This window comes from Megascapheus bottae, chromosome 25 (assembly GCF_031878675.1).
Source record: "Megascapheus bottae isolate mThoBot1 chromosome 25, mThoBot2.hap1, whole genome shotgun sequence".
Lineage (NCBI taxonomy): Eukaryota > Metazoa > Chordata > Mammalia > Rodentia > Geomyidae > Megascapheus > Megascapheus bottae.
Window position 1 is genome coordinate 11,135,789 of NC_143533.1, and position 18,893 is coordinate 11,154,681.

General features: G+C 35.4%; 1 protein-coding gene across 1 annotated transcript in view; it reads left to right on the forward strand.

Moving 5' to 3' along the window:
• Vps13c (vacuolar protein sorting 13 homolog C) overlaps positions 1–18,893 on the forward strand; it is a 154,422-nt gene that overhangs the window by 54,098 nt on the left and 81,431 nt on the right. The window contains exons 24-36 of the mRNA XM_090358265.1: positions 243–321; positions 1,194–1,333; positions 4,975–5,128; positions 7,028–7,107; positions 8,576–8,635; positions 9,479–9,638; positions 11,225–11,341; positions 11,942–12,045; positions 12,670–12,837; positions 13,310–13,614; positions 15,824–15,968; positions 16,786–16,894; positions 17,991–18,121. Coding sequence (XP_090214391.1) covers positions 243–321; positions 1,194–1,333; positions 4,975–5,128; positions 7,028–7,107; positions 8,576–8,635; positions 9,479–9,638; positions 11,225–11,341; positions 11,942–12,045; positions 12,670–12,837; positions 13,310–13,614; positions 15,824–15,968; positions 16,786–16,894; positions 17,991–18,121 — 1,752 coding nt within the window. The remainder of the gene's footprint in view (positions 1–242; positions 322–1,193; positions 1,334–4,974; positions 5,129–7,027; positions 7,108–8,575; positions 8,636–9,478; positions 9,639–11,224; positions 11,342–11,941; positions 12,046–12,669; positions 12,838–13,309; positions 13,615–15,823; positions 15,969–16,785; positions 16,895–17,990; positions 18,122–18,893) is intronic.

Consider the following 18,893-nt stretch of genomic DNA (forward strand, 5'->3'; position numbering starts at 1 on the left):
GTTACCTACAACAATTACATGATATACAATGATCAGTGAGACCCTTCAGACTTGTACATACTTGCATCTTTATAAATGTAATAATTTAAAATTTTGTAAATTTCAGTAGAGCATTGATATTGTTAGATTTGTGGATAGTTGATATATCTTTTCATCTCTTTTTATTTTCTATTACTTTTTAGTTTTATGTATATTTATCCTGTGAAATTAGTATCTTTAGGAAAACTATTTAATCTTGCTAGGTATCTTCAATTCCTGTTATTTCAGTTGGAACAAAAGGTTTACTTGACACCTCACTATTACTGGATGGCATGGAATCAGGTAAGGAGTATAAAATACTGTTCCTCTGTTAAACTGAACCTATTGATTATTATGTAGAGATAATATAGTGATATATCACTTAACCTATAGTGATTTATCATTTCTAACTCTGTGCTATTTACTAACCAGTTAAACAGTATGATTTTAAGTTATTTGCTTTTTTGTGTGCTCCAGCATCTTCATTGGCGCAATAAAAAATTGTGTGTGTGTGTGTGTGTGTGTGTGTGTGTGTGTGTGTGCATTTTCTAACTAGCAGTAGTTAAGATACTAAGTAAGCTACTTTTAGCTCTCCTGCCATTTTTTTTCAGACACCTTGTTTATCTAAAAGGTAATACATCAGAACAGGAAAGCATAACAATTCAAATATCAAATTTTTCATTTGGAAACATCTAAATTTATTTGTATATTCAGTGGTTCACAGAACAAATTTGAAAGTTTAGCTTGAACTAAAGAGTGATTGTAAGACTTGATAAATATTGAAATGATGTGCAATAAGTTCTGGTTCTTTTGCTGCTTCCATTTCTAGGTGATCCTTTTCTCCAGCTTACTCTGGCTGACTTCATGTAGTTACCTCACACTAGTATGTCCTATCACATGGTAGCTGAAGCCCAATAGATATTGCATTGAATAGCAAATGAATAAGGGGGAAAAAAAGAAGCAGTGAAGAAATGATAGTAGTACTGTTTGATTTTAAATTTTCTTATTATATGCCAGGTAGTGTCACTTTGAGACTTTAAACAGCATTCCAATTATTTTAAATCTGAATATGAAGTTATATCTAAAAAATGAGTTTTGGTAGGTTAAGTTTCAAATGTTTCTTCTCTTAAGTTTTCAGTAATTGTCTGAGGTCAAATGAACTTCTTTTCCTTTAGAGTCTGATGATGAGTATTTTGATGCTGAAGATGGAGACTCACAGTTTGCTAAAAGTATAAAAGGGTCAGAACTAAAGAAGGCACCAGAGGTTCCAAATGAGGAACTTATTAATCTTCTTCTCAAGTTTGAAATTACACAAGTATGTTTATTTTTTGTCTTTAAGTATGTTCTTTTGTTCAATTTGAGGCTAGACCTAAACTTCAAGAATGTTAAAAATATGATACTTTATCTCCCCTGTGTATGAGTATATAAACATACATCATGCATTTATATATATTTTTTCAAAACTTCGAAGTATTACTTTTTAAAAACTAATACAGCCGGCACTGATGTCTCATGCCTGTAATCCTACTAGGCTGCTCAGGAGGTAGATATCTGAGGATCATGGTAAGACTCTTATTTCCAGTTAACCACCAGAAAACCGGAAGTGGTATTGTGGCTCAAGTAGTAGAGTGCTAGCCTTGAACTGAAGAGCTCAAGAACAGAGCCCAGGACCAGAATTCAAGCCCCACAACCTACAAAACAAAACAAAAGCTAATATAAGAATGATTGGTAGCATATCTGTTGTGGAAGAACTCAAGACTGTTTTGAGGGTGTTATGTTTTATTGTAGTATTTTTTTTTAAGGAATATAAAACTATTGACCACTGTTCACCATTATTTACAATAAAGTAAACAATATATAGTTGAGTAACATTCTGATTACTACAAAGTTGTTTTTCTGGCTTTTGTGGAACCAGTAACCCAATACTGAACAAAAATGAGCCTACATGTTAGGAATGAGTTAGGGTCAACAATTATAAAATTTTGTCCACTCATTTAGGCCAGCAGGTCCTAAATAGTCGAAATCTCTAACAAGTTGATTTTACATTTTCATGAGCAGAGTCTTAGATAGCTCATGGTCTATGAGCTTTTAGTATACAGATTCTAATACTCTGTAAAGGATTGCTCATTACACAAACTTTTAATGAAAGGAAATAAAAATTTATTTTAGTTGTCTCACCTGGCTGAGGGAAGCTGTTGATAGATACTTTTCCTTTCAAGACATTTTGTAAACGTATTGTATTTGCTATCTATGGCAGAGGCAGTAGGACCTAAAGTTGAGGCTAGCCTGGCTACCTAGTAAGTTCAAGGCCAGCCTGAGCTGCCTAGTGACCCTGTCTTAAACAACAACAAAATAAAACAAGGGCCAGGGGTGTAACACAGTGATACATCATCTGGGTCTGATGCCTAACACCTCTAAACAAGCAAAATCTCCGAAACAAAAAACTACTTATGTAAGTATTTTGTTTACAAACACACAAAAAATTCAGGATGGTCCTTTAACATAATAGTTAAAGACAAGTTGTTCTAACAGATGCTGGAGGGGATGTGGCCAGGAGGGATCACTACTACACTGTTGGTGGGAGTGCAAACTCGTATTCCACTACTAGGCATTTACCCAATAGTCCAGAAACAAGGACATACTAAATCCACTAGCACAGTGATGTTCATTGCAGCACTATTTACCATAGCAAAGCTATGGAACCAACCCAGATGTCCCTCAGTTGATGAATGGATCAACAAGATGTGGTATTTATACACAATGGAATTCTATGCTGCTGTCAGAAAGAATGACATCACCCCATTTGATAGGAAATGGAAAAACTTAGAAAAAATCGTATTAAGTGAAGTAAGCCAGACTCAAAGGAACATAGGCTCAATGGTTTCCCTCATTTGTCACAATCAGTAGAAACCTTGGGCTCTCATAGCAGAGATTTGCAATAGAGCAAAACCTAGATACATAAGGCCATATAGTATGATGCTAAATGAAAGGACCTCTAGGATATAGAAACAAAAGCCATATAATGAGTGATTGTTGTCCTTAATGTACTATGTTATCTCTCATCTCTTTTGCTGTCCCTTGGTTATCTCATATTGTTACAGTATCTCACTTTGTTATCTGATATATTTTATTGTGCTTAATTGGTTATTTGAAATCGGATAGGGAAGGAGGGAAAACAAGATGAGGGGGGGGAAGGAAATGGGGACCAAGACATGTGAAAGGGTATTAATGTATGTGAATTAATGCACCTTCTATCTGGCGAATATAATATAACCCTTCTATTAATTACAATAAAAATATATGAAAAAAAGACAAGTTGTTCTGATTAAGTAATGGCCAGAAAAAGTTGCCTTATAAAAAAAAAAAACTAACCAAACAAAAAACCAATATGTTCCTGAATACAGAGGAAATATACCATGGTATTAAATATTCTTTTCTGATAAAGGAAGCAACCACAGAAAGCCTTAATTATATTTGTTCAAAGTAACCAGTGCTATTGAGGGAAAAAAAAACCAAACTCAACGACTCCTAATACTACTTTCAAAACCAACATATCAAACTTGATTTTCATTGGAATGTAGTTGTTTCACACCATTAATTCAAAAACCAAGACTGAGATTTTATATATATGTGTATGTATATATATATATATATATATAAAACAATGCAAACAATTATTGAGCTTCATCTTCTGGACAAGAATGCCAAGTTAGTCTCTCTTCATAAAAAGCAATTACAATCTCAGGACACTTCATATTTGCCTCTTTTGCCAGCACCAAGTCAGCTTCATCTGAATCTTTCCATTTCATGAGAAACATCAATTCTCCACTGCTGTCTGTGGCACCAATTACTCCTTCAGGATATAGACCTCTAGCAAAGCCCCTTTGTCAGCAGTATTTCTTTTTTTCTTTGATTTGCTGTCATCAGAATCACTGTCTTGTTTTGTTTTGTGGCAGTCCTTGGGCTTGAGCTCAGGGCCTGAGCACTGTCCTTGTGCTTTCTTAAAGATAGAGCTCTACCAGTTGAGCCACAGCACCATGTCTGGCTTTTTCTATGTATGTGGTATCAAGGAATGGAATCCCGGTCTTTGTGCGTGCTTGGCAAGTGCTGTGCCACTAGGCCAAACTCCCAGCCCTGTTTCGAGATTTTTCTGGGGTTTTTCTATGACATTTTATTCCTATTTACTATTTATTGATAGCACCAGACATTTATTTTTTCGCTGCTACTTTTTTTCTTTTCTTTTTCTTTTTTCTTCCTTTTTTTTTTTTTTTGTTGGTCGTGGGGCTTGAGCTGTGGGTTCTGGGTGCTGTCTCTGAGCTCTTCAGCTCAAGGCTACCACCCTACCCCTTGAGCCACAGCGCCACTTCTGGTTTTTTAGTAGTTAATTAGAGATTAGAGTCTAGGTCTTTAGTGTCCAGTCTGGCTTTGAACCATGATCCTCAGATCTCTGCCTCCTGCATATAGGATTATACTCGACTTTAGATTCTACTTTTGAAGGTGTTTTTCTTACAGGCTTTAAAAGTCATGCAGAAGAAGAGACATGGAAAGATATTCACAGTATATAATTAATTTAGGGGGAAACTAAGGGCATAATGATTCCATTTAAAATTATATACATATATATATTCTTTGACAAATTATAGTGCTCATCTCTGGATTGGTAGAATGATTGTTTTTCATTTTGCCTTTTTGGTTTTCTGCATATTTCACATTTCTAGAATTGATTATATTGCATTGATAATGTAGCACGAATGATACAAGTAGAGATGTAGCTTATTGACTATTTTCCAAGGTGAGAACCTATCCTAAAATACCAGAAATGTTAGGTTTGTCTGTAATCCCAGCAACTCAGGTGGCTGAGATCCAGAATTGTAGAAGGATGCAGATGATAAGTTTTGTTACTTATAAGAAAGACTCAAATTTCTCTACTTTTCATTGGCTGTGTTCTTCTTGTAGGTGATCTTGGAATTTACTAAACAACAGAAAGAAGAAGAAACAATTCTAGTGTTTAATGTTGCTCAGGTAGGAACAGAGGCTACAGTGAGAACATTTGACCTAACTGCGGTGTCTTATTTAAGGAAAATCAATTTGGATTATCATGAAACTCAAGGTAATAGCAATAAAAATTAGATGTAAAAGCCAATAATAAAAATGTAACAGTTTCGAGTATTTTAATAATAGCAAACATGGTTCTAAAACTTTATAAGAAGTAACTGAATTCTCACACCAATGCTATGAGGTAAGCAGACTGATCATGCAATTTACTCTTGGTTATCAACTAAAAAATGGTGAATTATAATTGAAATCCTAGTAGTCTGACCTGAGGATCTAATATTCTCACCTGTTGTGATCTCTTGCCTTAGAGTCCACATAAATCTCCTTGAAATAGTATCTGTCTCATTTTATAGACAAAGGGTAAATAATATATTAATTGTCATGTACCAAATGAATTCATACACAATGGCAAACACCTTGTTCTTTCTATTAACTAGTGTTTATATATCATAAGAAGTAAATTTTTTTTTTTTTTGCCAGTCCTGGGCTTTAGCTCAGGGCTTGAGCACTGTCCTTGGACTTTCTCAAGGCTAGAGCTCTACCACTTGAGCCTCAGCACCACTTCTGGCTTTTTTGTATGTATGTGGTACCGAGGAATCGAACCTGGGTCTTCATGCATGGTAGGCAAGCACTTTAACCACTAAGCCAAACTCCCGGCCCATAAGAAGTAAATTTTATGAAAATAAAATTGATAGTGTGAAAGTTAATCTTTTAAGAGCTTTTATAGTTTACAAATTTTCAGATCTCTGTGCTTACATTGAGGTATGAAGGACAGATTAATCTGTCATAATTAAAAGCTGGTTCATAATTTACCTAATGCGTTAAGTCAAATATGAAGACCTATATTTTTTATTAAAATAACCTTTATTTAGCATGTATGTTATAGAAAACATATATAAGAAGCAGAAGACAAAATGCTGCCACAAGCTGTAAGTTTTTTAAATAGCTGAGATTATAGTAAACCACAGTTCAGGAGAGAAGTAAAGTTTTACTTAACTTTGGCAGGCATTTTGTTAAGCTATAATTTACATTACTGTTTTGAGGGAAAGATATTGGTAATAAGTTTTAGGCTGTTTTTCATTAAGGAAATTTAAACCTTGGAAAATTTCTGAGATGCCTGAGAAGCAAGGATTGTAAAATTGCAGACAGTGAAAGATAGGTGAATGATGAAGCAGTCACTTCTCCCCGACTAAGCTTTTAGAGGCAGTTCCTTATTATATTTGCATGAAATGTAGAGTTCAGTTTTTAGCTAAAGGAAAAGTGAAAGGTCATAGGACTGTAGAGGGTATCAGGATATTAGAAATTATTCCAATCTAACTTCCTTGCTGTGTAAAAATCTGTTGAATGCTGGGTACTTGTGGCTCATGCCTATAATCATGTCTGCTTGTGAAGATGAGATCTGAGGATTGTGGTTCTAAGCCAGCCCAGTCAGGAAAGTCCAGAGGCTTGTTATTGCCAATAAACTACTAAAAAGCCAAAAGTAGAGCTATGGCTCAAGTAGTAGAGTGCTAGCCTTGAGCAAAAAACCCGCACTAGGGCCCAGGTACTGGGTTCAAGCCCCCAGACTGGAAAAAACAATTTTAAAAATTAAAAAATTATTAAATGGAAGTTAAATAGATTTTGATGTGGAAAGATAGCTAAACTAGAATTCCTGTATCTTGATTATTATATCTGTATGCCATTTTACTATCTTATATATGCATAGATGGCCCTAAAATAACTAGAAGTTTTGCTTATTTTTGAACGCAGTTGTCCAATCTAATGGAAATAAATATGTACATTTTAAATTAAGTTAGGTAAAGGATGGCTTTAGTGATTAATAGCCATGAAAGGAGGGCATACTTTCTTTAAAGCTTAATTAGCAGCTTTTATAAAGAAAAAGATGTGTCAAAGTATTTAAATTTTTAAAGAGCAATTTACTGAAAATCTTGTCCCCTTTTTGTCTTAAATCTAGGATCCCGAAAGAAGCCCATTCACTTGATTAGCTCTTCTGACAAACCTGGTTTAGATCTTTTAAAAGTAGAGTATATTAAGGTAAGAGCTACTGGGTAATTGTGTATTTGTTGTATAAACCAAACTATATCCCCAGAAAGAAAACAGTGATGGTTATAGGTTACTAATGATTCTAGACATACTTTAGTTCTTAATTACAGAGGTATCTGTTGTTTTGTTGTTTTTCCATTTGTGCACTTTTTTTTTTTCCACTTAAGGTTAGGCCATCTCAACGCCATTAAAACTTGTAATCACTACTACTGGAAGTCTGGTATGAAGTAGGTGCTGCCTCTATGATTTAGAGCATACAAGCCTACAGTTACTGTATCTGTAGGTGATGCTTGGCAAAGTCTACTACATGAAAACAAAAGCCAAATTGAATTAGGTTTAGAAGAGAACTGCCAAGATTGGTAAGGGACTAAAAAATCTAACAGGAAAAGTGTTGAAGGGACTGATGCTCTTGAGTTTTACTCATGACAATCATTCAACATTTCTTTTTGAAGTCTTGGGGCTTGAATTCAGTGCCTGAGCACTGTCTCTGAGATTTCTTAAAAGGTTAATGCTCTACTACTTGAGCCACAGGACCACTTCTGACTTTTTCTGTGTATGTGGTACTGAGAAATGAACTCAGGGCTTCGTGCATGCTAGGCAAGCACTCTACCAATAGGTCATGCCCTTGGCCCCCATTCAACAGCTTCTTATTTTTTTTTTATTTTTTATTTTTTGCCAGTCCTGGGCTTGAGCTCAGGGCCTGAGCGCTGTCCTTGGACTTTCTCAAGGCTAGAGCTCTACCACTTGAGCCTCAGCACCACTTCCGGCTTTTTTGTATGTATATGGTACCAAGGAATCGAACCCGGGTCTTTGTGTATGCTAGGCAAGCACTTTAACCACTAGGCCAAACTCCCAGCCCTCAACAGCTTCTTATTAAATGTATATATTATTGAATATTTTTAGGTACTTGGACACAATTATGGAAATAGAGATTAGAAGAGAGAGATTGGCAAGTAAACACCAATAAAAATATAATGTTAATTGATCATAAATATCATGATTTTCTACTATAGCAAAACACAAAAGCAATGTGGAAGCAGAGAGGCAGGGAGACTAGCTGGTTCAGAAACCTTAAATGTAGCAAACCTTTTGAGTTGAAATTTGCTATGCTTTATCTCAAAGTTATGCTTGAAGTTAGAATTTTTTACTTAGTATAAAAACTCATTAAATCAGAGATCTCTCCAGATAGTGGATTTATGAATGACTTTGTAGAGTAATTTTAGATAATAGATGAATTAGACAACCTTACCTCTTCCCAACTTCAGTTTGCCTGCAGTTTTGCCATGCTTAATTTAAGGAAGAGAACACATCTGTACGAAACCAATTATTTGTATGTGAGTTTTAAATGATGGAAGCATTAATATTGAAATACATTTATAGCTAAATGTAAATAAATTTATGTAAAGCCTTTAATCACTTTGGTTTTAATTCCTTCTTTTGAATGTCTTTCTGTTTTCAGGCTGATAAGAATGGACCCAGTTTTCAAACTACTTTTGAAAAAACTGAGCAAACATTTAAGGTAAGAAAAAAAAATACTAAAAGAAGAACATGAAAAGAAGGCTAGGACCATTATTGTAGTTTAGGAGATCACTGAGAAGTCACTCACAATTATGTGTGTGTGTGTGTGTGTGTGTGTGTGTGTGGGTGTGGGTGTGGGTGTGTGTGTGTGGGTGTGTGTGTGTGTGGGTGGGTCGGTCATGGGGCTTGAACTCTGAGTCTGGGAACTGTCCCTGAGCTCTTCAGCTCAAGGATTGCATTCTACAAGTTTGAGCCGCAGCACCACTTCCGGTTTTCTGATGGTTAGTTGGAGATGAGATGAGAGTCTCACAGACTTTTGTGCCCAGTCTGGCTTTGAACCAGGATCATCAGATCTCAGCCTGAGTAGCTAGCATTACAGGCATGAGCCACTGGCATCTGGCCATAATGATGCTTTTTATATTTAAACCTTATGGATATCACATCAAGAATCATTTTTAGACCTTATATTAGCATATAGTGCTTTGGAGTTTGTTGTTCTGACCTACATATGTTTCACATAATCATCCATTTTAGCTCTAAGAAGCCATAATGTATGTTGAAAATTGGCGTGCCCAAGTGAAACACATTATTGATACCACACCCATTTTTCTTAGAAAGTAGTTAGAAAAAAAAAAGAAAAGAAAGTAGAGTTAGTAGGATACTTTTTGTATTTTACTCCTTACCTAAGAGCACTGCAGGCCTTCCTCTCATTTCTCCTTTTTCTTCCTTCCAATTGGTAGAAAGCAATGACTTGAACCTGCCTGGCAGTGTATTGGGTTTATTGTAGAGATTACAGTTTATAGTTTGCTATGGAGGACTAATTTTCTTCTTAAAACATTTTCAGGTGTCCTTTTCATCTTTAAATCTGTTGCTACAAACAGAAGCTCTTCTCTCCTCCCTTAATTACCTGACCACCATTATCCCATCAGATGGTCAGAACATGGGAGTTGCCAAGGAAGTACAGAGTTCAGCTGATAAGCAAACAAACTTGCCCCTGCAGAAAGGTATGTGTGGCTGTTAGTGTTTTACCACTGTGACACATCCCTGAGGATAATGACTTATAGGAGGAAGGATTGCTTTTTGGTTCACAGTTGCAGAGGTTTCAGTCCGTAGTCACTTGGCTTTGTTGCTACTAGGATTGTATAGTAAAGTAGAACATCATGGCAGGAAGCATGTGGTGGAGCAAAGTGGCTCAACTCATGGCCAACAGGAGGCAGAAAAAGAGGGATAAATGGCAAGACATGCCCTTCATAGACATGCCACTACATTGATCCCTGTTCTCAACTATGCTCCTATCACCACCTCCCACTAATGTTATCAGATTACTAATCCATCAATGGATCAATCTATTGATGAACACAGAGTCCTCATTATTCTCCAAAGCCCCATTCTTTGGCAACCAAGCCTTCACATAATCACCTTCAGAGTGTGTTTCAGGTTCAAACCATAACAGTATGGAAAAGACTTCTGTGTTTCCTATTAGCAGGGATTTTAGAACTTCAGAGCTGTGTGAGGAACTTAGAGTTTAGCTAATTGAATCACTTAGGTGACATTTTCCCTCTGTTTATTTCCTCAAATTAAATCTTACCCAGATGTGTGTTTGTGCAATATATTTATATGTATATACATGTATATATATTTATATAAAATATAGCAGGACTTAGTGCTGCATATATAATTTCAGTTTACAGAGGATTGAGTTAGAAGGATGATAAGTTTGAGGCCAGGCTGGACTGCATACTGAGAACTTGTCACAAAAAGAAAATAAAACAACCCCCTCTATAAACAAAACATAACCTTAGGCAAATATAGCCATTATTGTCGTGTGTGTGTGTGTGTGTGTGTGTGTGTGTGTGTGTGTGTGTGTGTGTGTGTGTGTGTGTGTGTGTGTGTGTGTGTGTGTGTGTGTGTGTGTATGCTGGTTTTGGGGCTTGAACTATCCTGAACTTTTATGCTCAAGGCTAGTAACACTTGAGCCACAGCTTCTCTTTGAGCTTTTTTGGTGCTTAATTGGAGACAAGAGTCTCAAGAGCTTTCCTGCCCAGGCTGCTTTTGAACCATGTTCCAAACCTCAGCATTCTAAGTAGCTTATAAGTGTGAACTACCAGCACCCTGGCCCCATTACTGTCATTTTAAGAAGATACTTGCTTTTGTTTTTATTTCGGTGGTGGGTATTGACTTTGTTTGAGGAGTAGAAGACCTGTATTTTTATCTAGCTCTTCCTCTTTTTTCTTTTTTCTTCTTTGAGGAAATGCAGACCTACAGATGCAGGGATAGGGGTTCAAGGATAGCAAGCATCTGATTATCCAAGAGCTCAAAAAGAATTGTTAACATTAGAAGGAACTGTTCACATTGTGACCTTTAAGCACATTATTTAGCATCTCTGAATTTCAATACCTGTACCTTCTTTCAATTTTTTTCTATAAAATATAAAAGCAGCAGAAGTAAAGAAACAATGAAAGTGGACCTTAGGATATCAAAAGAAAGAGAAGTATTTGAAGTCAAACAATCTAAGAATTTGTATACATATACATTTGGGAAGAAGTTTTTATAGACTCTACTGTGATAGAATTGTTTCTTTTATTCATAGTGATGGTATCCTCTCAAGATAGTGACATTATCGGCTTTAGATTGTTTGCCAAATTGAATGCTTTCTGTGTTACTGTTTGTGATGAGAAGATTACTATTGCTGAAATCAAGATACAAGGTAAAAATTCTCACAGCATTTAAAATTTGTTTAATATTCTTTTTTTAGTTCTAAAAAATATAGATAATTCTATGCTGTGAAATCAGCTGGCAGTCAGTGTGGGACACTTGATGGGCTGAGAGAACTGTTGGTCTAGAGTTCAGAAGGCCTATAAATATGCTTGACTTTTACTGGGACTTAACTATATTTCATTTCTTACCTTACTGTTATCTTTATACATTCTCAATATGTAATTGTATAGCTGTATGTTCTATTTATCTTTATGCCAGGGATGAGGGCTGAGGATGCATCTAAATGCTAGCAAGCTTGCCTAGCATGCACAAGGTCATTGTTGTCCCCAGATAAAATAACTGATTATAAGGTTTATTTTCTTTATATTTATTCATCTATTTGCACTAGACATTTTTACAAGAGTACTAAAAATTCAAAAAATAATTTTAAATCAGTTAGTTTGGATTTAATACTGAAACTACTTGATACCGTAACTTATTTATCACTTGGGAATTAGCCATTGCTAAGTTAATAACAACAAAATAATAGGAAGAAATTGTTTATATATGAGATTACTACAGAAATCACAGCAGTGCAATCTTTTTCCAGGCCTCAATTCCTCCCTTTCTCTTCAATCAAGGAAGCAATCACTTTTTGCCAGACTGGAAAATATTATTGTTACAGATGTTGATCCAAAGACAGTTCATAAAAAAGTAAGTAATAGCATATAGATAGTAAATATCTTTGTATGGTTGCATGACATTCTATTGTAAGATGTATTTAGTTGTTCTTTTTTTAAAACTTATTGTCAGGACAGTGTATAGAGGGATTGCAGTTAAATTTGTAAGGTAGTGAGTATATTACTTTTTGAACATTTTTACCCATTTCCATGTTATTCTACTCCTTTCCCTCCTCTTTCCCCCTCCCAAGTTTTAAAGTTAATTTCCAACATATTGTCTTGTGAATATTGCTGTTACATTGGTTCACCCTTTGTCCTTTGTCTCATTTAGTTTTTAAAAATTATTTAAATAGGAGCCAGGTGTACAGCCTAGTGGTAGAGTATTCACCTACCATGCACAAACCCTGTATTCAATTCCTTCATACTGCATACACAGAAAAAGCCAGAAGTGGTACTGTCACTCCAGTGGCAGAGCTCTAGCCTTGAGCAAAAAGTATCCAAGGACAATGCCCAGGCCCTGAGTTTAAGCTCTAGGACTGGCAAAAAAAAATTAAATATTTCAATAAAGTGTTTTATCAGATGCTAAATATAACTCTTTGTTTCTAAATAGGATTTATTACTTTCTTAAATAGAGGACATTCAAATCCCTGTCTTTCAGGCTGTGTCTATAGTGGGAAATGAAGTTTTTCGTTTTAACTTGGATTTGTATCCAGACGCCACTGCAGGGGATTCCTATACGGACATGTCCAAAGTGGATGGTGTGGTATCATTGAATGTTGGCTGTATTCAGATCGTCTATCTTCATAAATTCCTTACTTCTCTTTTGGTAAAATTAATATACATTTGAGTTTTCAACTTTGAAACAATAAGCATGCTTGCAATTGTGGATTTAGGTGGGAATTATTTTGATTGTACATAGCATATTTTTGTCTGAATTTTTGTCTGATTCAGTTGAAATCTGAGTCATTTAGTAATTTTTGTCTAGGACTGAAATCATATTTTGCTAGAATAATTTGAGACCAAATTCTTGTGTACCAGAGTCATTGAAAATGTTTTTCCCCCTCTGTTCTGATCTTTAGCAATACAACATTAGCACTTGACAGGCAGCTCATAAATATGGACAGATTATCAGTAATTGCTTCCTGTAGTTAAGAAGGCTTAACTACAAGTTCAGGTTGAAAAAATTAGCACGTGCATAAAAATAAGTTGGAAATATTAGCAGAGGTATAAAAAGAAGTTGGGGTTACTCATGTGCCTGTTTCTAGTTACATTTTTCCTTTTACTCTTTGTGTCCACAGAACTTTCTGAACAATTTCCAGACAGCCAAAGAGGCTCTGAGTGCTGCCACTGCTCAGGCTGCAGAGAAGGCTGCCACTAGTGTGAGGGACCTCGCACAGAGAAGTTTCCGTGTCTCTGTAAATATTGATTTGAAAGCACCAGTGATCATCATTCCACAGTCCTCTATTTCCACCAATGCCGTGGTGATAGATCTTGGACTAATGCGAGTTCAAAACCAGTTCAGTCTGGTATCTGGTGAAGACCCTTTAAATCCTCCAGTAATAGATAGAATGGATGTGCAGCTCACAAAACTTAAACTTTCTAGGTATGCTAATTTCATATCTGTGGATTTAAGTATTCCTTTTTACTGTGAACTTTTATGACCATTGAAATTTATGTATAATATTTCTATTCTACGGGACTATTAATATTTTTATCGGTGTTTCATTTTAGGAAATTTTAAATCATGGAAAAATTGCAGAAATAGTTTGGCATTCCTTCATATAGATTTACCTTCATATATTTCATATATGCCTTCTTCATATAAATTTACCAGTTTGCCTTTTTTTTTTAATTGGTTGTGGTGCTTCAGCTCTTGAGCTCTACCACTTGAGCCACAGCGCCACTTCTGGTTTTCTAGCACATAATTGGAGATAAGAATCTCACATGCCCAGGCTGGCTTTGAACCTCAGTCATCAAATCTCAGCCTCCTGAGGAGCTAGGATTATAGGTGTGAACCACTGGCACCAGGCTCAGTTTACCTTTTTAAAATGCTTTTTTTGGGGCATGAGTCTTAAGTCCTAGAACTTCTTGTTGTTTAGGCTGGCCCCATATTTGTGATCATCCTACTTTATTCTCCTAAGGGCTGGGATTTTATAAGAGCACAATGATGCCTCGTTATATTTGCTTTATTATTTGCTTGATTATTTAACAATAGGCATTTTTTGATATTTCACCTCTAAATACTTGAAGCATGCATCTTCTAAAACAAGGACATTCATATTCTATAATGTAAATATGAAATCCTAGAAATTTAGTTTTGGTATGTTATTTAGTTTTGGTATGTTGTTGAGGTTGCCCCAGATGTGTCCATTATAGTAATCTCCTCCATCCCAATCAGCATGTATTTGTATTGTCTACACTTGAGTGGATTCTGTGTTAATAGAGACTAATCTTGGAGTAGTTCTTCAGCCTCTCTGTATCTTTTCTGATGATGATGATTTGGAGAACATAGACCTAGTTGTTCCACAGAACAACTATCAGTTTAGGAGTGACTCTTCATGGTTCAGTTGACCTTGGATAGGAACATTGTAAGTAGCATTGTGTCCTCAGTGCTCACATGATATGGGACATGAAGACGTGGAAAGATATAAGTATCATTTTCTGTTACATCAAATGGGATGTAATTACATAGAATGAAAATGTAAAAATTATAAGCCAGGTCAGTAAAGTAATTCTGGAAAAATATTTTCTTAAAAACCTTAAACTGTGGGGCTAAGAGCATGGCCTAGTAGTAGAGTGCTTGCCTAGCATACATGAAGCCCTGGGTTGGATTCCTCGGTACCACACACACAGAAAAAGCAGGAAATGGTGCTGTGGCTCCAAAATGGTAGGGCACTAGCCTTGAGAAAACCTAAGGACAGTGCTCAGTCCCTGAGTTCAAGCCCCAGGACTGGAAAAAAAGCAACAACAAAAACCCTTAAACGGGTACTGGCATTCACTTTGCTAAGATTTTCCTCAGCATTGATTTTAATCTCAATACCAGTAAATAACCTTTGTGCTTCACTATGAGAAGTATACATTGTGAAGTATGCCTCTTTGATGATTTTATCCTTGTGTGAACACTGCAATGTCTTTTTACACAAACCTAGATCAGTCATTCCACATGGTTTCTTGATATAGCTGAGTTGCAGTGAACAAGATGAAGCTGTGACCAGTATAACATGATGTGGAAAGAGTGTATCATAAAATGATAAATAAACCAATAACAGTAGTTGCAATGATTGTGAAGTGGTATGTACTGTGAAGCACAGTACATTTTTTTTTATATGACTAGCAGCACAGTAGGATTGTTTACCATGGGATCATAGTAAACATGTGAGTAATATGTTACATCATGGCTGCCAGCTCTGCTGTTCCTAAGCCACAGCACTTCATTGGCTCCATTATCATAAAAATGACGTAGATCATCTGTGTCCATTATTGTCTAAAGCATTGTAGTATAGCATATTACTATTAGTCCTCAGGTAAATGAATTTGATGATGTTTTGCAGATCTTTAGTACTGTGAATTTCTTTTAAAATGTGTTTAGTTTTACTGTTTAAAGAAAAAAAATGCTCAACTGGTTTAATGCCTATGACATTTTAATTCACATCTGTTAGTGGAGTGTAGTTAAACTACCAAATTCCATTTTGAAAACACTCAAACAGTGCTGTTGCACATGAGTACATAAGGGTAGCAAAGAACTGCTTTTTAAAAAAATATTACATTGCCTTTCCCCTATAATTGTGCATACCTGTTTCTGTTTTCACTAGGACAGTGATGCAGGCAAGCTCCCACCCTGACATTCAGATCTTACAGCCAATTAACTTGCAGTTTTGTGTAAATCGGAATCTAGCTGCACATTGGTACCGCAAGGTACCTGTTGTGGAAATTAGAGGACACCTTGATTCAATGAATGTAAGTATATTAGTAAAGGAAAATTAGTTGAATTTTTAAGCTCTTAAGACTTTCTAAGTCTTGTGAATATAGACTATTTACCTGAGTGGTATAAGTGAGATGTTGCCCAACAAAGGTCATTATTCTTTTTAGTAATTTAAGCATTAATTAATTTTCAGATTTGCTACATGCACACTGGCAGATCTTAAAATAGAACATAACATAGTTTATAGTACTTATACATGTGTTCACATTTAGGAATATCTAAGTACCCTTAAGGTAATTATCCCACTGATGGAAAAGCACACTTTTTAGTATTATGACAGCCTCTTTATGTCACTGGAATCATGTCTGAAAAGCAGAATGGGTGCATCTTCAGAACTGTCACTTTTCAAAGAAATTATTTTTTTGTCATAATTTTTTTTGTAAAGGTAGTCATTATTTTCTTGTAAACATTTTTTTTTTTTTTTTTTTGCCAGTCCTGGGCTTGAGCTCAGGGCCTGAGCACTGTCCTTGGACTTTCTCAAGGCTAGAGCTCTGCCACTTGAGCCTCAGCACCACTTCCAGCTTTTTTTTCTATATATGTGGTACCGAGGAATCGAACCCGGGTCTTCGTGCATGCTAGGCAAGCACTTTAACCACTAGGCCAAACTCCCGGCCCCCTGTAAACATTTTCTTATCCTTGAAAATAAATGTTGACATAAAGTAAGTAGTAGAATACTTGAGTACACAGAGATTATATAATGAATGTTAAGATTACCCTTTTATTACTTTGCTCTTTTTCTGCATTAAAATTGTTTAATTTTAAAATAAACTGTTTTTACATGGTATTTTATAGGTTTGCCTAAATCAAGAAGATATTAACCTTTTATTTAGAATACTAGCAGAAAATCTTGGTGAGGCTACTGAAGACATGGATAAAATGAAACCAGGACTACAAGAGACAGGTAAAAGACTGAGAGTAGATGGCACAACACATGTATCTATTTATTTTACAATTCAGTAGAAAAATAGACAATTTTTCGTTTGTTTACACATTTTTCTTTTGTTTTAATTTTGCTACATTGGGAATTGGACTCAGGACCTTATGCTTAGTAGGCAATTTAATCTACAACTTGAGTCACACTTCCAGGTCTTTTTACTTTTGTTGTTTTTCATATAGAGCTTTGAGTTTTTTTGCCTGGAGAGAATCTTGGACTGAGAGGCTCCTACTTCTGACTTCCCATGGAAGTGGGATTATAGGCAGATATTACTACGACAATTTATTTGCTGGGATGAGGTTTGTCTAAGCTGACTTTTGCCAAACTAGCCTTGAAGTGAGAGCCTCCCTGATGGCAGGGTGACGGTATCTCAGTACCTCAACCTTAACCTGGTTACTTCTTGGTTTATTTCCCTTATAACCTTGTCATACATTTTTTGGTGCATTCTATGTAGTCTGTTACGTTTTCCCACTTAATGTACATGACCTGCTTATTTTGTATGTGTTTTAAATGTCTACTCTAGCATGAGTTTTGTAAGGGCCAGAGGTATCATTGATTTGTGTAATTTTAGTACTCTCAACAGGTTTCAAGTACTCCTTCATGTCCTCACTAAACATTTATTTATTTCTAAAATATTTCTTTTTTTAAATTTTATTTTATTGTAAGGTGATGTATAGAGGGCTTACAGTTACAATCATAAGGTATTGAATACATTACTTGAACTCTGTTACCCATTCCCATGTTTTTCTCCCACTTTCCCTCTTTCCCTTCTACCACCCCTCCAATGTACTATGTGAAGTTATTTCTTTACTCTCTTTTTTTTTTTTTCCTCCATACAGCTTATTCTCTCTTGTTGCTGTATGTGACTTTGGTACCTGGTGTATTGTATATGCATTTTATTTGAATTCGGGAAGGGAAGGGGAAAAACCAGGTGATGAAACAAATGACCAAGCCAATATAACAGCAATATTCACAAGACAATTTGTTGGTATTGAACTCATTTAAGCATTTATGAAAGAACTATGTTTGTAGCAGTGAATAAACTTCTTTTAAATTTCTTTAGGGGAAGTTAAAGAGCCCTGTGAAGTCTCTGTGTCACAAGACATGCTTGCTTCACAATCTCCAACAGCTGTAGTAGAAGAAATCACATCTGGGGACATCATTAACGTATTGCTGAATTTTGAAGTTAAAAAGGTAATGTTTATTCTTATAAATAGATATTTAGAATTATTAGTATAAAACTTGCAGAACTTTGTATGAAAAAAAAATCTTCTATAAGCTGTTTTCCTTTCACAACAGTACTTTATAAAGTCTGAGAATTAAGAATAAGTTATATTTGGGAGATAGAATATTTCACAGAGAAAATAGTAGCATTTTCCAAAACTTGTTTTTTAGTGCTTATAAGACAATATACTGTAGATGCCCTGCAGCGCACGGGATAGTCCCTAAGCCTAACCCTATCCTTGAGTACTCACAACGAAGGGATAAAGACTAGGAATACTCTCTGAGCAATCTAAAGTTTTATTGATTTATTTTACTGTTTTTTGAAAGATTTTATTAACATTAATTTTTACATCATATTTCAAATGTCATGTTTAACATGTATTCAAGAAGGGGCTCTTTATATGTAATCACTGGCACATAGATTTTAGAACAAAATTAAAATTAAGCTGGGTATTTGTATGTCATAGATACATATCAATCTATATAACATTATGTCTATAGAGTATATATCCCATCATAGATTTTTATGTCTATTTCGTTGTGTTTATATCTCTAAGACCATGTCCATATATTGGTTTATTTTTATCAGTTCAAAGTGTCAGTAGTGCTACAGTGGAGAAACTTTGTCTGAGGACTTGAATATAAATTAGTTATTGGTCTTACAGACTTCCCACTGGAAAAGCAGCCTATTAGGCTGGGACACTGGGTAATTGAGATTACTTTTTTGTGGTACCTCACTTTT